At 46.7% G+C, this 18,310-nt stretch overlaps 6 protein-coding genes across 6 annotated transcripts; 4 read left to right on the plus strand and 2 right to left on the minus strand.

Moving 5' to 3' along the window:
• Nucleotides 1-1,818: 1,818 nt before the first annotated feature.
• Nucleotides 1,819-4,375, plus strand: N7483_002699 (glycosyltransferase family 69 protein; the record flags this gene model as incomplete). Its single annotated transcript, XM_057086136.1, has 5 exons — nucleotides 1,819-1,909; nucleotides 1,962-2,555; nucleotides 3,111-3,610; nucleotides 3,673-3,898; nucleotides 3,960-4,375. The coding sequence occupies 5 exons, from the start codon at nucleotides 1,819-1,821 to the stop codon at nucleotides 4,373-4,375; spliced, it is 1,827 nt and encodes a 608-aa protein (XP_056952285.1).
• Nucleotides 4,376-5,354: 979 nt separating this feature from the next.
• N7483_002700 (uncharacterized protein) lies at nucleotides 5,355-6,759 on the plus strand (the record flags this gene model as incomplete). Its single annotated transcript, XM_057086137.1, has 2 exons — nucleotides 5,355-5,645; nucleotides 5,704-6,759. 2 exons carry the CDS (start codon nucleotides 5,355-5,357, stop codon nucleotides 6,757-6,759), a joined length of 1,347 nt encoding a protein of 448 aa, XP_056952286.1.
• A 1,745-nt stretch (nucleotides 6,760-8,504) lies between these two features.
• N7483_002701 (lipocalin-like domain-containing protein) lies at nucleotides 8,505-8,975 on the plus strand (the record flags this gene model as incomplete). Its single annotated transcript, XM_057086138.1, has 1 exon — nucleotides 8,505-8,975. One exon carries the CDS (start codon nucleotides 8,505-8,507, stop codon nucleotides 8,973-8,975), a length of 471 nt encoding a protein of 156 aa, XP_056952287.1.
• A 393-nt stretch (nucleotides 8,976-9,368) lies between these two features.
• Nucleotides 9,369-11,119, minus strand: N7483_002702 (ferric reductase family protein; the record flags this gene model as incomplete). Its single annotated transcript, XM_057086139.1, has 2 exons — nucleotides 9,369-10,687; nucleotides 10,750-11,119. The coding sequence occupies 2 exons, from the start codon at nucleotides 11,117-11,119 to the stop codon at nucleotides 9,369-9,371; spliced, it is 1,689 nt and encodes a 562-aa protein (XP_056952288.1).
• Nucleotides 11,120-11,636: 517 nt separating this feature from the next.
• Nucleotides 11,637-14,847, minus strand: N7483_002703 (uncharacterized protein; the record flags this gene model as incomplete). Its single annotated transcript, XM_057086140.1, has 5 exons — nucleotides 14,595-14,847; nucleotides 14,408-14,539; nucleotides 14,226-14,352; nucleotides 12,464-14,157; nucleotides 11,637-12,405 (listed from the first exon to the last, which is right to left on the minus strand). Coding segments are annotated over exons 1-5 (2,973 nt in total), but the record flags the coding sequence as incomplete, so codon positions are not given.
• A 1,587-nt stretch (nucleotides 14,848-16,434) lies between these two features.
• Nucleotides 16,435-18,179, plus strand: N7483_002704 (uncharacterized protein; the record flags this gene model as incomplete). The annotated part of the gene is made up of 3 exons (XM_057086141.1): nucleotides 16,435-17,614; nucleotides 17,671-18,011; nucleotides 18,063-18,179. The coding sequence occupies 3 exons, from the start codon at nucleotides 16,435-16,437 to the stop codon at nucleotides 18,177-18,179; spliced, it is 1,638 nt and encodes a 545-aa protein (XP_056952290.1).
• Nucleotides 18,180-18,310: the final 131 nt, after the last annotated feature.

Genomic DNA, 18,310 nt, shown 5'->3' on the forward strand with positions numbered 1-18,310 from the left:
GGCCTATATAACTTGGAATGGTTTGAAACAGACACTCCAGACCACTGAAAAATGTGAGATTGAACGTGGTTTTAAGCAAGATATAATGCCCGTGGTTGTCTGTAGAACGTCAGAATATTCAACCTTCAAATATTGAGTTTGGTACTAATCAGTACTGAATTCTCTGCAATCGATACGATCTTAATGATACTCCGGATATGCCGCTTGTTGTCGACTTCCTGGGAAGCAAAAAGTCACGGTTCACGACATTGAACTTATGCCAGATCCCGATAATTCGGACTCCGGCAAATATCAAGATGACCTATAAGAGTCATCCTTATTTACACTGACAGATCCTGTGAATCATGATTTGTACTTGATTCAAAAGGTGACAAATACTTTCATCTGGACTCATCCTTGATTTTCCACTCTGCCATCACTTCCATCACTTCGCAGACCTCGGATATCATATGCGCCATGGCTCATTCTCTTTATCATTCCTTGCTATTAGTAAGTACTACTATCGCCTCAAGCTTAACTGGTCAGTTTATACGCTCAACTGATAATCTTCAAGCTTGGCACTCCCAACCAAGCGGGACTCTTTCCCCCTGTGGCTCTAGGTGCTAACACTTGTGAGTAGGTTGTCAATTCAGTCTTTCATATGTGTTGATGAGGTCTATACTGAGTGTCACAGACACATCTGAGAAGGCCATTCTGTCGATGTGGAGGATATCTCAGAACAGAGGATTCTGACTTTGTCCAACCCAAGTAGCTCTATGCTGCTTTACTTTCTTACTGAATACAGTCTTGACTTTCCTATTCGGGAGCTCAGTGGGCACCGACACTAATCCAAATAGTGCTTGGAAGCTTTGTGTTGGTGGGCTTTTCAATTTTCTCCCTTTCTCTAATTTCACTCACACGGGTTGCTGTCGCACCTATTGAAAACAGTCTTCTGAAACGCCACAATTTTTTTTTCTCTAGAATCTTGAAAACCGAAGTGAATCGTATAGAGATTCTCAGAGCTTGGATGACGGATGACATAGCAAAAGTTATTCAGAGCCGTCAATTGATGCGCCCTTGAACTATATCCGAGCTTTATCTCTCATGAGTCCAGGTCTATGAATCCGTAGTCTTTCGACAGATCTGTCGTACTTCCCAGCAGTAGCTCAGCCGTCAAGATAATAAACATACTATCTTAATTAGCCGAGGTCATACTGAAGCCCTATATTAGGTAGGACCGGAGAGATAATCAAAAGACCTCAGGAGAACCCGCCATGCTTGTGGTCTTGAAAGGAGTTAACTGAAGATATTTGTCAATATTAGGAAAATGCAGAACTGCAGTTTCCCAACACAAATAGTTAGATGGGAGCACAAACAGGGACAGGAGAATCCAGAAAAATCTAGGACGCATTAGACAATACCGAGCCCGACAGGATCATGCCATGCTTATTAGGACCCATAGCTAAAAATGACATTCAAGTAGTAAGGGGGAGTGATATCAAAAGTTCTCCAAGTTCAGATTCCTTCAAGGCAGAAATTAATATTAAAGTAGTCCAATAATACGAGAGATGCAAAAATCTTCAATCAATTTACTTAATTGCATCTCCACATTTCATAATCTGCGGACCCTGGAAGCGATATTGGACCCTGCGCTAGTGAGTAGGCGAAATGAGCCACATAGATTAGCCCAAAATAATAAGGATATCACGGAGACGCCGGAGATGAAAGACCCTTGCTGAGCCACAATTGACTTATCCGGATTATTATATGAAGAAAGTTCCATATCCAGTGAGTAAGATTTCTTGTGTGATTCAAATCTGACATATCGTCTGTATCACAATGGGAAACTTCACAATCGTGAATGGTCAAGTCTACACTCCGGGTTTGGCTATTGTGGACTCTCCACAGCCTTACACCCCGTTAGGAGGAGGTATGTCAACAACACTCATCATCTAGGAACCAGTGACTAACCAAGCATCCAGACACCCTTCAGGTTGCGATCGATGTATCAGGAGATGGTCGTCTTTCTTGGCCACCATCCACCCAATCCGCAGACTCGCCTACTCTCTTCCACAGTATCACAGTATTCTTGACATCCGAGTCGCAATCGCACAATTTCACCATTTCTAACGGCACTATCCCACCTACTAATTCATCGGGCTACGTTGGCCCTGTCCTTCATCTTGAACCCTCCTCTACCGTCAAGCATGTCAACTGGATCTGGCCTGAATGCTTTGTGGGGACTGGCACCGATGACAATTCTCGAGGAGAATATAACATCTCGATCCATCAATACTTTCGGTGGAATAGTACCGACTACTACACTGTGTTCGACTTGCCTATCTCAGTCACCAACAGCATTTCCGAAAGCTCAGACAGAGTGGACTGTTCCTCGCTCGAAAACAATATGATGACGGAAGATCAGGAAAGTTCTAACTCCCTTCCAGGACAACCTTGGTTATATGGGAATTATACCAGCACTCAGAGTGTATCTCCAACCTCTACCTCTACTAGTGCGGGGGTGCCAGTGGCTGTTCTCAGAAAAGTGGTCATGGCGGCTGTCGGAACCGCCTTATGTATGTTTTGGCAATTGATGGGGTAACGGCAACTTGAACGCTTTCAACCCCTTTTTCTTTTTCACCTTTTCTCAGCACTTCCAGTACCTCCTTCATAAGCGATTCAGCTCGAGGTTTTTTTTTCTATATATATTACAAATACGCACATTGCCGCGTGTGTCCATCCTCAGTGTAAATAGTCCCCAAATATCACACTGACCAGACTGGAGCACTCCGTACTGATCGCCGCGCGTCTTTCTGGGTTCGGAAGTATGAAGGGCCTCAGTCTAGGCGTCACTGTATATACTTGACCCCTTGATTTGCAACTCTTGTGCAATGTTCTATTTCTAGGCAAATCTTGGCTTCTCTCCGGCCGTATCCGACCAAATACGGAGTACGACTTCCTCTCCTACAACCTCTACCAAGCGATGTACCACCACTCCTGATTTTTCTTCTCGATCTCCTGCCGCGATTTCCGGCGTCCACTCCTTATGTGCCTCCCATACCGTTACCGTACTATTCGCCGGGCATTAGCCCGGAGTCGCATCCTCCGAACACTCCTTCTCATTTTTATAGCCTGGAATCTTATTGAGGTACATCTCATTCTCCGCAGAATATCGGAAGCAGACCTAGAAACCGTTGACCGTGATCAGCCGCGCCGAAAGGAACGGATATACATTGCAAGTGTGAATTGGAATAGTGAGATCATCTTGCGGAGTCACTGGAGCCAGACGCTTTTGGAACTCGCCTGGAAGCTTGGCCCGGAGAACGTATATATTAGCATCTATGAGAGTGGGAGTTATGATAATACCAAGGAGGCATTGCTGGAACTGGATGCAGAATTGGAGCGTCTGCAAATTCCACGAACAATAGTGTTGTCGCCGATCACGCACGAGGATGAATTGGCTGCTACACCTGGAGAAGGTTGGGTCGAAACACCACGAGGGGATATGGCGTTGCGACGGATTCCATATTTATCGCGTACTCGAAATCTCAGTTTACGGCCATTGGAAGAGCTAGCAAAACATGGATTCACATTTGATAAAATTCTGTTTCTCAACGATGTTGTGTTCACGGTAGGATCCTCTAAATCTGTGCTTAACAGCTATACCTATATTAACTTGCCATCTTATCATAGCCAAATGATGTCTTCCAGTTATTAGATACCAACGAAGGGAGCTATGCTGCGGCATGTTCTATGGATTTTGCCAAAGCTCCAAACTACTATGACACATTCGCTCTCCGTGATGCCAGTGGCCACGAGGCCCTCATGTCAACATGGCCCTTCTTCCGCAACTCTGTATCGCGCCATGCGATGAAGAACTTGCACCCTGTTCCCGTACAGAGTTGCTGGAACGGAATGGGTAAGCATTTACTTCTATGAGTCTTCATTTCCCATGCTAATGAATCTAATCATGTCACTAGTCGCAATGCCTGCCGCTCCCTTTACAGCCAATCCGCCACTACGATTCCGTGGGATCCCAGATTCCCTCGCTACCTCACACCTCGAAGGCTCCGAGTGTTGCCTCATTCATGCAGATAACCCATTATCCATCCAAGATGGTGTCTATATGAACCCCCTCGTCCGGGTTGGATACAATGGTCCGGCATATGTGGCTGTCAACCCGATCACGAATTGGCTATCCGCCCGGTCCATTTTGCAAGGATTATGGATAAACAGATTAAGCCGATGGACTACAACAACCTGGCTGAAGGACAAGATGGTCCAATATCGCATGAATCGCTGGACTTCTCTGAGTCCTGAGAACCGAGAACCCGGGGATTTCTGTATCATTAATGAGATGCAGGTCTTACACCCCCAAGGATGGGATCACTTATGATCGACGGACTCACGGCATTGGATTCCGAGGTCTTGTACCATGGGCTTTGACCTGATTCTCTTATACATGTATATATCACCGTTGCTCCTTTCACATGGAGTACTAGAATTGTCCAAAAACATGAAATCTCTGGAATATACCCGGCCTTGCGTTTCGAGGCTATCACATATTTGCTGGCGGTGTTGGGTCTGTGCTCTCTGTTGTGCAACCCAGGAGAGCTTTACCATGTGCAGCTTGCATGTGCATACTGCCCAGGTGTTCATGTAAAGATGCCCTACTACATTCCTCGAACTACCCATAGTAAAGGGTGGGCCCGAGTGGCAGCGGCCCGGGCTTTAGCGGACCCTCATCTCTCGTTGCGCCAAGTACTCCGTACTTTTGTTACTTCATCATAGGAGATTGCGGTATCTTTTTGTTATCTGTAGAACAATAGCTCCCATAGCTTTTGGCGCTAGTGGCCTTGAAATGCTAGCTATAGCTACCAAGCATCCTTATCAGAGCGTGGTATTAAATGCAGTCTAGCCCCGGGGGCTGACTTGTACATCAATGTGGGTCTGGGGGCTGATTTGTCTACATCCATGGATTAAAGGCCCCTCCGGGTGTGCATACTTCATACGGTGAAAGAAATGCAACGATGCACAGTATCTCGCATCTCTCGAAAAATTACCAAAGCGCGCTTCTCTCTTACTGATCCACAGCCATATGGCGAACGTGGATGGATGATGTTCATCTCCCACGAATCCTGAAGTGCACTAGTCACTAGTCAGCACGTTAGTGGCGGATTCGCAATTGCTTTATCCATTTAGCCATGATGATTGGCTCAATCAATGAGGTGATATTCTCGACACGCCCTGTGGATGACTCCTGTGGGGAGTACAACCCGTTTAATGTCTTTAAATGTCCGTCTTTCCACCTTCATCGATCTCAATCTTTCTCCTGAGATAATCATTCCCTCTGTCAATACCATCTCTAGCACACAATGGAGGAGGTAGAACTCGCCAACTGCTCAGACCACACTGAAAAGGGGCTTCGTACACCCCCAGCGGGGTCAACAGACACTACGGACTTGTCGGATGTTCACAATGATTCGCAACAACTCCCACCTATGGACGGCGGTCTGGACGCCTGGCTGTTCCTCGCGGCATGCTTTGTGATGGAAGCTCTTGTCTGGGGATTCGCATTTACCTATGGTGTCTTTCAAGAATATTATAGTGCTCTCCCCGAGTTCGAGAATTCTGGAAGCATCGCTGTCGTCGGAACCTGCGCTATGGTAGCACTGATTGATCTCCCACGCAAAATCAATGAGCTAACACAATTTCTCCATATAGGGAATCATGTACCTCGACCTCCCTATTGTCTTCGCTGCTTACAGACAATGGCCCAAATACCAGCGCCTCGGCTGCGGTGTCGGTGTTATTCTAATGTGCCTCGCTCTCGGACTAAGCTCCTTCTCCACAAACGTCACCCACCTTATCATAACCCAGGGAATCTTCTACGCAATCGGCGGTAGCATCGCTTACTCACCTTGTATCCTCCTAATGGAAGATTGGTTCAACAAGCGCAAAGGTCTCGCATTTGGTGTTATGTGGGCTGGTACTGGACTCGGTGGTGTCATCCTTCCTATTGTGATGGAACGCCTGTTAGACAAATACGGATTCCGAACTACATTGCGCGCCTTTGCCGTCGCTCTCTTCTTGCTTACCGCACCGCTGGTTTACTTCGTTAAGCCGCGTGTTCCAGTTGCTAAGAACCACAAGAGTCCTCCACCACCTGATCTCCGCTTTATCATGACTTGTACCTTTGCGCTCTTCGAACTCTGCAATACCATTGAAGCACTTGGATTCTTCTTGCCATCGCTCTATCTCCCCACATACGCGGGTATGCTCGGGGCTTCGAGCAGTCTCCAAGCGCTAACTGTTATCCTTTTTAACGTTGCATCTGTCGTGGGCTGTGTGCTTATGGGTGCGATTATTGATAAACTTGATGTGACGGTTTGTATCGTTGTTTCTACTATCGGGTCTACCCTTGGCGTCTTTTTGATTTGGGGTTTCTCCATGTCCCTAGCTCCTCTCTTCATCTTCTCCATTGTGTATGGTCTCTTTGCGGGATCGTATACGAGTACCTGGCCTGGTATTATGCGCGATGTCGTTCGCAAGAAGGCATCCGCGGAATCGAGTATGGTCTTTGCTTGTCTTGCTGCGGGTCGAGGTATTGGGAATATTATCTCCGGTCCACTAAGTGAGGCACTTATCAAAGGGTTGCCGTGGGAGGGACAGGCCGGCTTTGGATATGGAAGTGGCTATGGGAGTTTGATTGTCTTTACGGGAGTGACGGGGGTTGTGGGAGGTGGAAGTTATGTCGCAAGGTGCTTGAAATGGATATAGAGGGCTGCAGCTTGGAATAAAACTTGCGAGGTAATGTATATAGAAGTGCTTGACCGCAATATTTCTTAAAGACTATATAATCTAAGAAATTTACTTTACACACCAAATATGTTACAAAAAAATAGACTGTCCTTGAGTTAAGGGTGTCCGCTGTGGTAGTTAGTCAAGAGAGTGATGGCTGCCTGTAAATTCTGGCCTTAAATTTTTCCCAGTTATGGGGGTAAATTTGGGAGTCCAGATAACCATCCACAACGTAGTAGCTCAGCGGGCTATCGTGTCTGTCCCGATGTGATTTGACACTATGATACCATAAGACTAGAATGCTGGGACTGAGGGTTGCTCAGTAGCATCAGCGAGCGTGAGACTTGCCTTAAGTGGAACACCACCGTGAGAAAGCTTGCAGCGGACTATGTGAAAGGCTTTTGTGGATGGGCTTTTTTTTGCTTTTTCTTCCTATACCAGTTTTATATTTTTATCTATTTTATTGGGTTTGTTATGAATTTTTGAAAGTTGAAGCTTTCATCGTCTTGCTCATTTGACGCCTCACTTGGTGCAAGCATCGCGAAATCTAGAAGTCCGTGGTTCGATCCCTGCTCATATCATTTCTTTTCCCCACTCAAACTTTTGAGATGCTAACTGATAGCTAACATTGAATTCTCCCATACTCTATATTGAGGACTTACGACAGGATATGATTTCCGTAGATAACCCGATCTAGACTAGCCTGGACGGGCACTAACGTGAAGAGGCAAGTGGGCCTCTAAAGCTATTCTTTTATTGGTAAATACCTTAGTGGCTTTTTCAAGCTTAAAGCTTTTCGTATGAGAATCGGGGTATCGTTATTATGCGGAATTGGAGGAGAAATTTGTTACAACTTCAGAAGAGGATTGAACAAAATTTCTCAGCATGCAAGAATTATCAAAATTCATGCTCTTACCTTCTCTTTCTGAATTGCCAGTATTTCATTTGTGCATACTTGAACTACCAATTCACCAGACCGTACTCCCTGCCCCGTCCTGTGTACATACAGGCTAGAAGATCTTGAGTCACACAGCAAAAAACCAATAAGTCACTGCTAAAATGAGACTATAAGAATCTCGAGATCCAAATTCAACAGGCTACTCATATGGGCAGACTTTACCTGGGAAAATCTCGAAGTAGCCAAGTCCTCCGTACACCGTAAAGCATCATGCAGAATCCGGATCTTCATAAATTTGTCACCGCATCGATGCTCCCAGCCACTGACATGTGGGCATATGATCCATCAAATTAACCAAATTGAACCAGATACGAAACACGCTGTAGCACTTCAAGTTTAGTGAAAAGTTAATTCTAGGTAACTTTCTTCGTACCCCACATCTACTGATACTATACGGAAATACCGCACATGTTCAATTCTTGGATACTAATTATAATTTTAATGGATTCATAGTAGTACGCCTTGGATTTGGTGATTAGACTGATACTACAGAATGACAGTGTACTGTAATCCCTTGAACTTGAGGACAGAGATTAACTTCAAGTTCACCTCCCTTGCATATCACTTAGCCGATATCATTCAAGTTCCAGTAACGACCCACATTCCCAAATCTGCAATTCCATTTGAATCCATGGTCGGGTCACCCCATTCTAAATATTGAGGACAACCCACTTGTCACGCCCATATAAGTACGGGTATCCTCTACTTGAATGTACTAATTTGAGCATCATCCAATCCCAACCTCACTCCATCTTAACCCATCAAAATGCCCCAAACAGAAGAAGAGATCCGAAAAGGCCTAATCGGAACCTGGAAGCTCATCTCCTTAGTGAGCAAGCCAGTCGACTCAGATGGTCCAATCGGATACCCCTTTGGACCAAACGCAGCAGGATATCTGATCTACACACAAGAGGGCTACATGTCCGCGCAGGTGATGGAACCGGGATCAAAACCCTACGCCAAGTCAGATCCGTTCACGGCGTCAGATGATGAGGCAGGAGAGGCGGCGAGACATTTCTTGGCGTATTCGGGTCCCTTTGAAGTCTTCTTCCAGGATGGTCAGTCGTTTGTTAAACATTCTACGGATTTATCGCTTGTGCCGAATTGGGCTGGTGGACATCAGCTTAGACGGGTTGAGCTTGATGGGGACAAACTTGTTTTGTCGCCGGATCGGCCGTGGGAAATTAGTGTAAGTGGTACTGGGGTGGATGAGGTTGAGATTGCCAGTGGTGGTTAATATTCTGACGCTGAATAGGGTGTCTTGGTTAACCAGTATTTAACTTGGGAGCGAATGTGACTCGGAGATTAGAGGAGATATGGGTTTGCATATAGAGCTTCGGTTTTGGGATGATTCAGTTATGGACTCGGATGGATGCCAGTGGTGCACATTGATGGATAACTTGGAGTGAATATCCATGTATGAACGACACAATGGATATATTCAAGTTAATTTTGAGTTCTATGCCTAGGATGTTGGATGCATCTAGATCAATCGATCTCAGGCTCTTAATAGTAATTATCACAGTGCTACTACCCACTGACAGTAATTCGAGATGGGATGATAATATTCACAGAACATGAGCATAACCCCAGGGCAGCCTTGTATAAGCCATAATCAAAGCATAAAATATTACATTCCAAAGCGCTCTTCATGCCAAAAGATATCACGTCCTCCAACAGCCCACCTATCGACATGACCCCTCAATTCCTGACCCATACCCTTAGGTCCACAAAACAACACCGCAACCCGTTCGTCAGCGTGGATATCAAAAGTCTGATTGACAATATCCTTCAAATAAGGCCTCCCAATAAGTGGCGTAATACCACCAATCGATCTCGGACTTGCTAGTCTATCATCCATCTCAATACCCTCATCGGAAAGTTCAAGGTCCTGCTCAAAGGACTGTTCCATATTTTGGTGTCTCGTCACATAGATATGGATATTCGACTCCTCTGCAAAGACCTCTTCTTCCGAATCAGTGACCCAACTCGCTTCCGCCGTGGACCTCACTGCCCATATGAACTTGAGTTTCTCGAGGTCTTGTCCTTCGGCTTCTATCTGTTCCTGCAGAGCCCAGTATATAGGCCAAGTAAATGTAGCGCCAATACCACCCGCGACAAGGAGGATATGATCAAATCTTGACAGATCTCGGATATTAACTGGTCTTCCGTATGGACCTTCAACGCTGATAACAGGTTTACTGTGGAAATGGCGAGCATGCGCCCATAGACTTTGTGTTGTTGGGCCCTCTCTAGCTCGAAGGACTAGCGTGATATGATTTGATGAGACGCTAGCGACGGTAAATGGGTTCGAGAGAAGTCGTTTGCTGAAATTAGATTTTTTATTCGAGGGAAGAGACACATAGACGTGTTGAGCGGGCTTGTTTTGGAACCGCTTCATCTTGGATGGTTTAATGGGGATTTCGATCTTTAGTATATCCGTATGCGAGATTTGAGAAACGGTCACAGGTCCGGTGACCCTGTCGAATCGTCGGAGAACACGATCCAGAATGAATAAAGCCAGCGACTCGGTTGTAAACCATTGGAGTGGTCTTGCATGAAGGAATAGTATGGGCAGGAGGCCCATCCCGATGGCGAGATGGCAGAGGAAGAAAACTCGATAACTCAGTTCCCGGATTCTATCGAGACTTGTTCCTGTGAGGATGGCACCGAGTGTGACAGCGATCAATCCCGTAATGGTTGAAAGACGTTGTAAATGCTCGATCAAACTGCTTGATAGAATATAGTAGTTGAGATACAACGACCCGTGAATTAGGAGTAAGATCATGATGATGTTCCCTGAAACCCGATGCCACTTGATTAACTCTTCATGCGATGTTCCGAAAAGTATGATCAAAGGCGAAAATCGAGTACGCAAAGAAAGCAAGTAATGAAAGGGCAACTGAGCCGCAGCAACACTGCCAAAGCGCTTGGTGAGATGAAAGTAGTCTAGACCAAATTAACATTTGGCTCTTCATGCGGGACTCGAAAATCAAATTGGGAGTGCCTACCATTGCCAGTTTTGAAAATGGAGAGAAATAATAGCCACGAGAACCAGAGAATTGCAGCAATCCAGCGCTTTCTCAACCCCCAGCCTGACGCGATTTCACCATTTAACCACCATTGAACTGATCTCCACCGCCTGGCAATGCCACTTGAACGGACGACTGATTTCGTAGCTGAAGATCCCTCAAGGGCAGTATATGCCACGTCGCAATTTATCCTCTTGCTTAAGATCCATGCGGCAATTCGATACAATTGATAAATCGCGATCGGGATTAATATAGATACCTGCGAGATAAACGCAAATTGAGCGAGGACTTCGCGCCTGCTCTGCTTTTGACTAGAGTCTAGGTAGACAAAAAGCCACGGCCAGGTCATGATTCCTGCCAAGGTGAGTCTTGGGAATTGGGAATTCGCGACATTCAATCAAGAAGCACGTTTTCTTAATCGTAATTATTGCCGCTTCGGGGCCCGGGTTTAGAGCTCGGGGTTGTGATTCTGCTGACGCGGCAGAGGTGCGGGGCCCGAAAACTTCTCCGAGGTTGCAGCACGTTGATACAGCGGAGTGGAGCTTGATCAATGAGAATATGCAGAATGAAATGAGGAGAGATGTCACAATTTCATGTTTTACCAGTCGTTCCTTTATCGGGAATGTTCAAGTTGGAAGAAGAGAGGGCGGCGCGTAGAATTAATGTTTTCGGCAACTTAACATCGTGCATGAGTTACGTTCCTATGCACTCCGACTGCTTGGTACTAGGTACATCATTTCAAATCAAAGTCAATAAAAAATATATAAAATATATACAGCTCTAAATTAGAATAGAAGAATAAGGTTGAAAGGAAATTCTAAATGAAAGAAAAATCGAAAGAGTGAAATCCACTACACATGCATACCCACTTGCAAATCATGCATCAACTCCCGACTCACAATATGCGACTCACCCAATGTGCCCTTCATCACAAGAACCAAGTCATCGACAGCACCCAGGAAGTTAAGGTGAGCATTAACAGCGACACAGAAGCGACGGTAATTTTCATCCTGCATAAGCTCCGTAGTCAATATCATTTCTCCCTTATGTTTCTCCCAGTAATCAAGACAACGGTTTAGCAAGGGTGTCGGGAGTACTTCAGGCAACGGATCCCCGGTTTTAAGAGCTTGCTCAATGAGTCCCAGAACAGCCATAGCATCACCGATGTTGCGATGGTCGAGAAGACCAGCTCGGGTTGCTATTCTGGTTTGGAAATGTTCTGGCAAGGATGCAGACAGGAATAGGAGACGGGCAAGATTTTGATTCAGATCTTGACAAAGAGCTTTCACTTGAGTAAGACGTTCACTGTCGAAGGGTGAGCTGGAAAATTCTAGTCGGAGAAGAGCGACTGGTCCATCGAGGGCACTGAGTGCATCGGCGACATTGAAGGCTAGTTCTTCGGCGACTAGACCTTCCTCACGGTCGGGTTGGCCCCAGCATGAAAGGAGTAGTGCGTAGTGATCAGATAATGAGCGGATAATATTTGAAAGAGATTTGCAGACGTGGCGTGTAGCAGATGGGGGTCTAGGGAAGAGTTGGATGATCAACGCGGCGGCTGATCCGATGAGGACAAGTACTAATCGTCGCCAGAAGACGGTGTATCCATGCCCGGGGTTTCCGTACGAGGGAATGTGCCTAAATAATTGTAAGTCAAACTCATTGAAAGCTGCTAGATGAAAGGTTGGGTTCTTACGTATCGTCAAAGCTGTATCCAACGACAAGGATGAGGGTGGCTCCACACATCATTGTGCCTTGTAATAAAGCTAAGGGGAGGAAAAGACGCAGCCACATCAGCAAGGTGAGCACAACGGCCATCACTGCTGCAAGGCCGTATGAGTTACCACCGCCATCGCCGGAGCCAATGTACCAGGCCACCAAACCAGTGACACCCCCAATGATGGTACCCGTGGTACGAGAGACCAATGAGAGTGTAAAATCTGACATATAGATCACCAGTGAGGTTTGTCCCATAATCAAAGCCCAGAGACCCTTTTCACGATAGAAGAACCCAGCACTGGCTGGGATAACAGCAGGGATTCCAAGGGCGATGGTAACAATCACCATGCGCATGGCATACATGCCATCAGCATTGATAAACCAGTGGTAGGAACTAAGAATCGCACGTCCCAGACCACTACGTTGCTTCACGCGATATCCTCGACTGATCCGAAGACTCTGCTGAGCCGCCTTGGAGTGTTCCTCCACGACTTCAGGATCATTGGGAGTCTGCGCCGCGATGACAGGGGCAACGGCATTCCTTCGAAGAGCCCAGTTAACAGCATATCGCAATCCTTTAGGAAGCCACAAGCGAATCTTCTGACGCTCCTTCATCAGAGCAACCAATTGTTCCAGAGCGCTTTCCCAGGCCACGGCCACTCCAATGAGTTGTTCCTCGAAGATCATACAGACCGAGATCACGCGTACCTTATGCACGGTAGCTTCTTCGAGATCTTTCAGGTTCCCATCCTGGTCAAATATATCTGCATTTGTCTGAATGAGACTGTCTGTAAAACTGGAGGTAAAGGCTTCGCGCTCGATTTTCAGCTGTTCCAGGGCAGTCTCAGTGCGTGCGAGGAGCTCATCCATGTGCTGTTGAGTTGGTCGATTGAACCAGCGCGCAGCATTTATCGCATGAATACAGTCGGCGAAAACGTTATTCGCCTCTTCGCATACAGGTAAGATCTTCTTGCTGGGCTCCTTGATCGATGCGACGATTTCAGATCGACGGGTTTCATGTTCTGGGGTGTGGAAAGCCTTCACGAGGCGAACACTTTCCATGAGCTGACGCCGTCCAGCTTCACGGGATCGGGATGGTGGTTTCTTCTCATCTAGTATGTCTGTTTGAGGGTTCTCCGAGTCCACGAGAATTGCACGGAGGTTTTCCAATTTTTCGTGACCACCAGCACGTTGAAGGTGGAATTGCATTAATGCCAAGGAAGCGAGTGTAACTCGTCGCAAAGGTTTCTTCAGACTCTTGATATCATCGGCATTCCAGCGACCGACCGAAAAATCCAATTGGAGGAATCCAAGCGCGGGCTGAATCGCCTTGTATGTACCAATGATCTTCATCTTAATCGCTGTCAAGTCTGCCAATGTTACTAGCTCGTCCGATAGCAAGCCAACCGAAGTCACATTTAGTGGACCCTTCAATAGCCGGGTCAGCCCCTCCATGCCTTCCAGAACGGTACAAGAAGTCGATTTGGGGAACAAGAGGATCTGACAAGCTAGTCCCAGGCCGACTCCAATGGCTGCAGGCTCAATCAGTACTTTTGCTATCGTTCCTTCAAAGGAAGGAAGTAAAGGTCCAATAGTCAAGAAAATGTCCATAATGATGGTACCGAAGATCTGGAATAGAACAAACTTGGGGTTCTTAGCTCGAATGCGGGCCTGCAACTTGTTAGTATTCAATTTCACGAATTGGGATTATTTCGTTGCAATATAGGACTCGGACGCACCAGGAGATAAACCAAGAAGCAAATCATGCAAAAGTATACTGCCGAGACGCGCGCATCAAGCATATATCCACTATAAAGAAGAACCTCTTCTTCATAGGCGACAGTTTGCCCAGTTGAGTTGGCTTGGCTGGATGCCAATTGCGCCAGACCCATTAATCTACTCTCGGTCTCAGCTGCGGGACGCGCCGCCAAAGCGGCCTTCATAGTGATAACCCCCCCAGGCCCATCCTGTGGCCATACCAATGATGAGGGTGAAGGAACCCAGAACGAAGATGAAGACGATTCCATTAGGAGGTACCATGAACAGAACCAATCTAATGATTCACAGGTTAATAATAGCCATTGGACCATAGTGAGGATGATACTCACGTTGCAAAGAAGGTCGCAGTGCTCAGCTTCTGTAGCGATGGACCGATAAAGATTAACAGTGAGGCGACCCATACTGCCACGGCGCAGCGAAAGAGTACTTTTAGATCGCGCGCATTGAAGTGATCCAGCCATGCGGGGAGCTTTCGACGGGGTTTGATGACCGGTGCCTCCTTAGGCGTTTCGGCGCTTGTGGTCGGAGAGGATCCATTAGCCCCGGCAGCCCCGGTATTGTGTTGGGCGGGGTCTGACATTGGACTAAATGAACATGAAGATTGGACGTCCGAGGAATTCTGTCCCAGTGTTGGGTAACTCTTGAAAGGGCAAGCTGTGGTTCAAGTTCCTTGCATTTCTTATATTAGAACCTTGGGAGGGGGTCCAAGGGGCTGAGGTAATATTGAACGGTTCAAGTCCACGAGTTTTTTGGCTCTCCCTTCGGTTGACTCCCGCGGATCGGCGCTATTGATCAATTTATTGCCACGAGAATCTGGTATGATTTGTGCCTCCACCCGAATTTGTGCGTTTATGTACATGATCGACATGGCATTTGTGCTCAAATGCTTGCTTGTGCGGGTTTGAGGGGGATTTATGCCCAATTAGACTCCGCATGCAGCTGGCAGTACATGACTCGGAGAGTCCGGAGATCCACAGGTACTCCGCAGTCTGCACTCAAGGACGCGGCCGTTGAACTCAAACATTGAATATGTAACCGGTGTTTCGGTAGAAGTTGTATAAAGGGGCTTTAGTGTTGTTCTCCTCAGCCTCATTGCACATGATACCTATGGAGTGAACATGTGGTGTAATGTAGAAGAGCGAACTGGTGAGTATGAATCGTGCCAAGACTTGGTTGCCTCAGGCTCCAAAGCGGAGCTTCGAGTATTTCCGTACACGTGGATGATCAGCTCCAGGGCTCCTTGATACACTCGAAGCTCTTCCATTGTTGCTTCAGATATTCCAGATGGTTTAATCTTGGAAGGGGTCATGGAGTTCAAGTGAATATCCGACATCTGAAAATGCAAATAACTTCAAATGTTCTTCCTCATAATGAGAGTTCATGGCTAATGTTGGCAACCTTGGGACTTGGAACCTTGGAGGTGATCAGAGTAAGCCCCAGTGATTTTTAAAGTGGGTTTATCGGATCAATTGATCTTTTGGGATGATCATCATAGGCTAAGATTCCTCTAAGTTTATTTCAGAGAAATCCCCGATGGGACTGGATCCTTTGAGAACCACCTTCACGAGCATGACACTTTTCCTTTCTAGGAGTTTATGGTACTCGGAATAGTGGCGATAACTCTATTTAATTTGCACATCCGAGCTCGGAATCTGTGCAAGGTCACGAAATGTTTCAATTTTTTTTCCAAATTGAAGCGGGACATTGGAGTTCAATGTTCTAGACCCTTATATTGAAGGAACATTATACCCGATACTTTCCTGTAGTCTTATGCACGCCATCTCCATCTTCAATAAGCACTAGCACTAGTCTCAAGTTAAAACTTCTACGCCATCTTACTCCAATCCGGCGAATATTTGCTTCTTTTTCGCCATCCAGAAAATTTCCTTACGAGTCGCCGCCTCAAAAAAGTGGGGGAATGGAGTCCGTTAACCCAATCACACTAATCACAGTGGAGATGGTTCCGTGGTGCGAGAACGGAAATCCAATGTCGTGATTCACGCGCTTAAACATTTTGTGCAGATTTCGTTTAAGAAAAAAATAATAAAAATTGAAAGGTTCCCCGGGATTTCCATTTTTAAATCTTTCAACCTGTCAAACTAATATATGGGGGGAAATCTTCAAAGTTGGATCTGGATCTAATCAGTTTCTTGTATACCAACTTGCAAGATGTCGTCGGAGAAGAAGGTCTCTGACACGATCCAACCGGATCCTGCTCAGCTTGATGAGTTTGATGCTCACGCCAAGGGTGAGCTCGAGCTCAATGTCGGTGGACGCGGTGCTACCCAGCGCCGTCTGCGCAATTACCAGGTTACTATGATCGGTTTCTGCAGTGGTATTGGAACTGGTCTGTTTATCGGAACTGGATCGGCATACGCCAAGGCTGGTCCAGCTGGTTTGCTTCTCGCATATATCATCGTCGGAGCTGTGCTCTGGTGTGTTATGCAGAGTATCGCTGAGTTGGCTACTGTTTTCCCTACCGCTGGTTCCTTCCCTCACTGGGCTACTCGCTTCATTGACCCTGCCGTCGGATTCTCCCTCGCCATCTCCTACGGTTACTGTTATACTATCGCTATCGCCTCGGAAACTTCGGCTGCCGCTGTCATCGTATCATATTGGACGGATATATCGCCGGCTCTGGTTATCACAATTAGCTTGGTGTTGATCTTGGCGATCAATTTGATGAGTGTGCGATTTTATGGAGAGACCGAAGTCATCGGAGGTGCTATCAAGGTGATTTGCTTCTTGGGCTTGGTGATTGTCTCTATTGTCATCACTGCTGGTGGTGGTCCCAACCATGAAACCATCGGCTTCCGTTTCTGGCACAACCCTGGTGCGTGGGTGGACTATAATGGTATCACCGGTTCCACAGGGCATTTCCTGGGTTTCCTCTCATCCTTCGTCAATGCTTCGTTCAGTTTCATTGGTGTGGAAACCGTTGTCATTACCGCTGCTGAGTCTATGGATCCCCACCGCGCCATTCCCAAGGCCGCTCGCCGCGTCACCTACCGAATCGCATTTTTCTATATCCTCGGCGCGTTCCTCATCGGCATCATTGTTAGCCCCCAAAACGGAGGCCTCACATCTGGCGATGATAATGCGAACGCCTCGCCATTCGTCATTGCGATTAAGGAATCTGGTATCACAATCTTGCCCTCTATCGTGAATGCTTGTATTCTGGTTGCCGCTTGGTCTGCTGGAAACTCATACTGCTGGGTTGGATCGCGTATGATTGTCGCCATGACCACTGATCACCAACTGCCTCAGTTCTTTGGTCGCGTGGACAAGAAGGGTGTGCCATATGTTGCAGTCATTGTTGCGTGGCTGTTTGGTCCATTGGCTTATCTGAGTAAGTTCCCTTGAAAATATCTGGAATGATGCGTTCAATATGTTAACAAGCTGTAGGTCTCGGAAGCGGCGGTCCCTCTCAAGCCTTCACTTGGCTTCTGGATCTGAGCACCATCGCTGGTCTGATTGCCTGGGCTACCCTTTGCGTCTGTTACATTCGATTCTACGCTGCTATGAAGAAGCAGGGTGTTTCCCGCTCGACTTTGCCATGGACAGCACCTCTGCAGCCTTATGCCGCTTGGTTCGGATTCATCGGCTCCACCATTATTACCCTGGTCGCTGGCTTCGACGTCTTCTTGAAGGGCGAATGGAGCGCATCTTCATTCGTGGCAAACTATGTTGGAATTCCCATTTTCATTGTGCCGATTATCATCTGGAAGTTATGGCACAAGACTAAGGTCAGTACTTACATATTCGCTTACTTGGTATCATCCTCTAACATACTCTAGTTCCAACGTGCCCACGAGATTGACCTATGGTCAGGGCGTCTCCAAGAAGGAGAAATCACACCTCGCAAAGAACCCCCCACCACCTTCTGGGGGAAGTTCGTTGACTGGTTTGTTTAATTCGACATTCCACGTTATATTCATTCAACATTGAATTTTTTACACAAGCATCATGCATGCCTAGCCCTGGAGGCCCGGGTCACAAATATATTTTAATACGGTACAAAAACCCATTGGGCAAGTCCCATCGG

The sequence above is a fragment of the Penicillium malachiteum genome, assembly GCF_028827825.1.
Source record: "Penicillium malachiteum strain IBT 17515 chromosome Unknown utg000001l:1.0-8184562.0:1.0-8186909.0, whole genome shotgun sequence".
In the NCBI taxonomy this organism is placed as follows: Eukaryota; Fungi; Ascomycota; class Eurotiomycetes; order Eurotiales; family Aspergillaceae; genus Penicillium; species Penicillium malachiteum.